General features: G+C 32.7%; 1 protein-coding gene across 10 annotated transcripts in view; it reads right to left on the bottom strand.

Moving 5' to 3' along the window:
• The window catches only part of LOC109534484 (tyrosine-protein phosphatase Lar), a 455,803-nt gene that overhangs the window by 12,624 nt on the left and 437,311 nt on the right, over positions 1–5,868 (bottom strand). For 6 of the 10 annotated variants that reach the window (XM_048669227.1, XM_048669234.1, XM_048669229.1 and 3 more), the window contains 4 exons: positions 4,095–4,103; positions 3,542–3,681; positions 2,729–2,931; positions 2,225–2,358 (listed from right to left, as the gene is read on the bottom strand). In XM_048669227.1, the coding sequence (XP_048525184.1) occupies positions 2,225–2,358; positions 2,729–2,931; positions 3,542–3,681; positions 4,095–4,103 (486 nt within the window). The remainder of the gene's footprint in view (positions 1–2,224; positions 2,359–2,728; positions 2,932–3,541; positions 3,682–4,094; positions 4,104–5,868) is intronic. The other 4 variants (XM_048669236.1, XM_048669231.1, XM_048669235.1 and 1 more) reach the window with 1 other exon arrangement.

Genomic DNA, 5,868 nt, shown 5'->3' on the forward strand with positions numbered 1-5,868 from the left:
GTGAAATTTGAATATCAGACACTTAGGTGCAAGATTATGCCAAAATTTCATGTTTTCCGTCCCGTTTTTGCTCATTTCTCGGAGGCAAAATGGGCAAGAACGCTCATTTGTACATCATTCTAGGCAGAAATAAATGGCCCTTTTAGAAAGTGAACCATGGATGGGGAATTATTGGCAGTTTTCTCAAAAAATGCTCGAATTCAAGAAGTTTTAGATTTGCGTGTTTTTTTTTGAGTTGCAAAACCCACTTGAACATGACGCTGCTTTTTTCGAAGTTTCTCAAGAACCATCCGAGCCACAGAATTCATTTTGGCATCGTTGGATAGAGATTTGAATGGGGGAGTCAGGACCCCCATGACCCCCCTCTGGATCCGCCCTTGTACATATGGAACACCCAATATTTTCGTTTATTTTTTTATTTCTTATGCAAATTTCACTTACTTTTTGTTATAAAAAATATGAAAGTAAATTGAACAGTTTTTTTTCGTTATTCGACTTTAACGATGAAGATTCACATTCTCATGGTGTTGATAAAGCAAACATTTCTCTGTTGTGTTTAGACACAAAATTTTGGAATTCGCCAGGAGAAAACGCTAATTCTATATTAATATTTGGTTCCCGAAATACTTCATCTTTCAAATGCGTTGGCGTCATAATTAAAGTATTTTCAAGGTAAAAAATCACATCAATTGTATGTTGTTAGTGTAATTTATTCAGGGTAGTAAAACCTTCCATTAAATCAATGGCTGGCTGGCTGTCTAAATACTTCTTTCTAATATTTTTTCAATGTTGTAGAACCTACCAAATATCACGGAGCCACTTAGAGAAAAAAATTCTCGAAAATAGTAATAGGAAGTATTTAGCCAAAATGAAAGGTTTTCTTAACCTGAATAAATAAGACTAACAATATACCGTGTGCGCCATTTAAAATAAGTGAAATTTTTGAGCTTGAAAATACGTTAATTTGTACGATTATTAAGACCGCTTTGCAGATTCAAAAACAACTGTTTTGCAAACCAATTATTCAAATAGTAAGAATTAATTTTTCTCCTGCCACTTGCTATATCAACACCATCAAAATACGAATTTTCATCATTAAAGCCGCATAACTCAAAAACTATCCAAATTTTCGTTCATATTTTATATAACGAAAAGTGTTTTAAATTTACATCAGAATGCAAAAATACATAAAATATAGGGTGTTCTATTAGAAAAAAAGTTAATTGCAAATATTTTTAAAATATGCGCGCTTAGTAATGTTATAATATGGCGTTGATAATTCTTCAACAAATAATACCGGTTAAGCGTAAACTTACTTTACACTATCGTTGGGACACCCTTTACTGTAAACACTCAGTTACTAATAATGACTATCATATAAGATCGCTGAATAATCTCAACCAGCACACTGACTTCAGATCCTCATTACTTTATTATTTCTGGTATTGAATTACGTGTCAATGTTACAAAAGAGCAAATATTGCAAGTTAAATATTTAATATACAGCGAGAGTGTATAGAAACTAATATTAAAAAAAAAAACATAATTCCATTCAACATTCCATCAAACATTAAAATTCCATTAAATATTAAAACCAGGCTCCCATTCTCCAAATTAAAAAACCAGATTTTAGAACATCCAATATAGGCACTTAAAATGATTCATTATAGTTTTTTTGCGATTTGTTTCTCCATCATTTTTATGTATTTGTTTTATTTTGTTATTTCTACGAAATTATATTCGCAGTATCGAATGAAGCCACGGCGCGATTACATTTCACAAATTCTACATTGATTACAAAATGCCTATTGCTTTCTTTTTCTGGTAAGCCTTCGGCAACGCCAAATCCTATAAGCGGAATTAAATTTGGCTTTTGAAAATTACATTTTCAGTTCAATATTTATAATTATGTATTTGATTTTTTCTATTTTTACTAACCTGTTTTTTACTGTAAACTTATCGTTACTTCTGCAAAAGACTATTGTGCAATGTATGCTAATAAATATGGGCTTTTTGAAACGTTTATATCACATACGGGGTGATTCAAATTTTGAATCACACTGGATATCTCATGATTTATTACTTTAATCGTATGATGCGGTTGTGCTGGTCATATTTAACGTGACAAAATTGGTGACTTCGACGTCTCCTTGCGTGTTTATCATTTTAAGTGCTGGCTGGGATTATATACCATTCTAACACTTTTATCCCTCACTATATTTACCTTTGAGTGGCACTTCTTTCAGCGGCTGATCTTTAACTCCATACCTTAGGCGGTAACCTTTTAGTTCACCATAAGTTTGTGAAGGTCTGGACCATTCCAGATCGAAAGTAACGGCTGGATCTCTTTCAGTGATTCTGAAGTAATGGTGTATATCAAATTATAATTCATTTGTTGCCTTTAAATTAAATGAATAATAATAGCCGATAAAGAAGTTTAACGAATTGTTCAAAGTACTGTATTATTCATTACAATGCAGATCAGTAGGCGGAAACAGAATGCACAGAAAGAAAATATGAAGATATCGCAATCGCGACTCTATGGACTGATGAAAATAAGCTAATGTACCTTAAAAGCGAAAAAAAATTGTTACTGATAATTATAAACCTTTCAGAATCTTCGATTTGGATAAGAGAAATGAATTAACTGGTGAATCCAATATAAATAATTGAACTTATAGTTTTGATAAAGAATTGACTAGGCATCCTCAATATCTCAACTACTTACTTTAAACTTAAACCTGGACGATTTGGGACGCCACCAGGAGTTCGAACATCTACGGGAGCACTTCGATCCCCATCACCTTTTCTAGTTAAGGCTGCTACTTGGACAGCATAAGTCGTATCAGGTTGCAAACTCGAAATGTTTAACTCCAACGTATCACCTCCGAGCACGTTGAACTGCATCGGTTCGTTCAGAAAACTTTTACTCTAAATTGAGAAATAGATTTCAATATATTTCGCACATTTGCCTGATAAATTGTACAATACATTTTTTTTAAATTAAATAATTTTTAAATTGTACGTTTGTTTATTATGCTGTTTACGATTTAAAAAATATATGTTTTTGCAATTTAAAAATTTTTATTCCCCGGCATAAACCATTGCTTCGCGTCGAAATCTGGACCTTTTAAGCTGATTAATAAGTTGTCGTGAAAACTAATACAATTTATACACTCTTATAAACTTTGCATTCCGAGTGTGTTAAAGTTCCATACGTTATCAAACGTGAGGTTTTTGCGATTTCAACATAATAACAGCTTGATTTATAGAAAGTTTACCCTGGCTTAAGTGAAGGCCAGTTAAAATCTAATAAACATTAAATATTGAAACTTTAAGTAGATCAATCGATCAAGTTTGAAAGTGTTTTAATAACTTAGTTCGCTCAATTAGCTATACTTAAAAGCACTAAAATATTTATTTGGTAACACTAGTGGCATTTCTATGAGCGATTAGGAAATTATTAGAAACCCAAGCCCAAGCCGAACGAATATTTATGATCTTTTAATTTAAAAACCTGTGTAATGATCACTGAACTAACCTCTTCTTTGACTTCCTGTACATGAACATGATATCCCAAAATAATGCCGTTTCGATCATTGGTCTTTGGTGGTTTCCAATTCACTTTAATCGTAGTGGAATTAATTGGAGTGACCTTAACATCTTCAGGGTTGCCTGGCACTGTGAAAACGTAAATACCAATAAGATTCGTGATCATTTTTCGAATATCAAAAAGTGTTTGAATTTCTTTTGTTTACATGCTGGCACATCACACGTTTTTCATGTAAAACTCTTTGTTTTGGTTGTTTAACATCCTTTTTTACATTTGAATACCAACACACAGAAATAGGCAGGTATAGTTACCTCTTCCAGTAGAGATTTGGCAAAAATGTGGGGGTAAAAGTATGGGAGATTTACTATATTAGCGCTATGAATATAGTAAGAATAAAAAAATCCTGGGGCGCTTGCTTCAAAAAGGGATTCAAAAACTCTTAAAAAACAATTACCTCTCAAAATATAGCGTATCAAAAAAGCACAAAAATCTACAAAATGTCTAACGTCACTACTAGCACACAACAAGAAAAAATACTCACTCCTTTTTTCTGTAGTACCGCGTTTAGCAAAAAGTCAAGAAAAATATGAAATAGAGAGTGTAATAACACTATTCTATTAAAACATTAAAAACTGGTAAAAATTTCTCCGCTACAAAAATGCTTGGAGGCTTTCAAAAATCATCGTTATACTCACACACATGTAGTGATTTGAAAAAAACCACAAAAAACTTGTTGGGATTGGGATAAAACTCGACGGGAATAATGCTTCACAAAAGTGTAAAATCTGTGTCCGGTCGCTTTATTCTCTGTGTGGTTACTTGCACATCTTCAGGAATTAGTGAAGTAAAAGTCCGAAAGCGAAAAAAATGACATGAGCACCAAAGTCGTTTTGGCCGCCGTCATCATGCAAAAACCGCTAAAACTGAATCGATTTAGTCAGTTGTTCGATTGATTGCTATATATTGGTATTCAAATGCACGTGATCAGAAGCTGTAAGCGCTTGAACGCTGGAAGCACATTGTTATTGCTGGAAACTAAGTTCAGGCTATAAGAAAAATATGTCACATTACTTAGTAAACAGCAAAATCATGTTGTTATTAGCCATTTCGAATGCCAGGTAATTCAAGTAGAATTATGTAGTCAAAAATATATTTCTACTACCTACTGAGAATACAATCATTATCGTGAATTAATATGGGACGTTTGATCGATATGGACATTTTTGATCAACTAATAGTTTAGTGGATTGGACGGAATCTCGAGTCTCCTGCCCCAGTTTCAATCATCTTCTTTTCTCGGGCTCTTAAAAAACGAATTCGGCCATTTAGTGCTCCCAATATCTAGAATACAATTCACATTTTACTATGTGTTTATACTAAATATTTTCCAATTGCCACTTTACGCAGTTTACCTATTCAATGCTGTTTGAAAGCGTACATGATGTGCTCCAATTTGTTTAGTCCAAAGACTTTAATTCACAGTGTTGAATCGCAACCATTTGAAAGCACAAAAACGGTGTATACGATCAGCTAATAAGCAAATTTTAATATGTCACATTGAGTAGAAAAACCAGATTGAAAAATCGTAAAAATCAAATTATCAAGCGGGTGAATGCATCAAAAAATCTTTATCTATTACACGCCCATGGATGGATGGATGTGCTTCACCCACAGGAAAACCGCTGAAATGATACAATTTTTTTCCTCTTATTAGAGAGATTTCTTTATAAAACGTTGTTTTGAAATTGTGAAGTGGCACACTTTTCACTTTTTTATATAAGTGTCGAAATAGATTAGGTACTCCTTACATTTTTCATAACTGAGTTTTTTAAAATCCATTAGAACACATTAGAAAAAACTGCCTAGGATAACTTGGATCATATAGAAATCTTTTTCCTCTACTTATTTTGTGTAAAGTGGTAAAGTTCGAAGTATTTCAATATATAATATTTAAATCTCAACGCGACAATCTCCTCCTAATGGTTGACTTGCCATACATATTGCGTTTTATATCACACTTTTACCTTTTAGTTCCAATCAGGAATCACCCGCTAAAGTTATTCACCTTTGCTTTGAAACAGTCTGTCAAAATATAATAATACCAAAATTTTCACTTTCAATTAAGAATTTTGCAACTATTTGACCCATAGAACTATTTCGCGATATTATTGGTTTTTTGTAACTTTTGACCAATTAATATTACTATTTTCTGTTTTATGAGCTATCCCAAGATGATAAGCCTACCTTTAAAGTAATCGAGATCACACAGAATATTTTCTAAGCGGACGTTAATAAGTTGTTTTTTTCAGACAAAA

This window comes from Dendroctonus ponderosae, unplaced genomic scaffold (genome assembly GCF_020466585.1).
Source record: "Dendroctonus ponderosae isolate FM_Combo_2020 unplaced genomic scaffold, Dpon_F_20191213v2 Dpon_F_20191213_8, whole genome shotgun sequence".
Classification (NCBI taxonomy): Eukaryota; Metazoa; Arthropoda; class Insecta; order Coleoptera; family Curculionidae; genus Dendroctonus; species Dendroctonus ponderosae.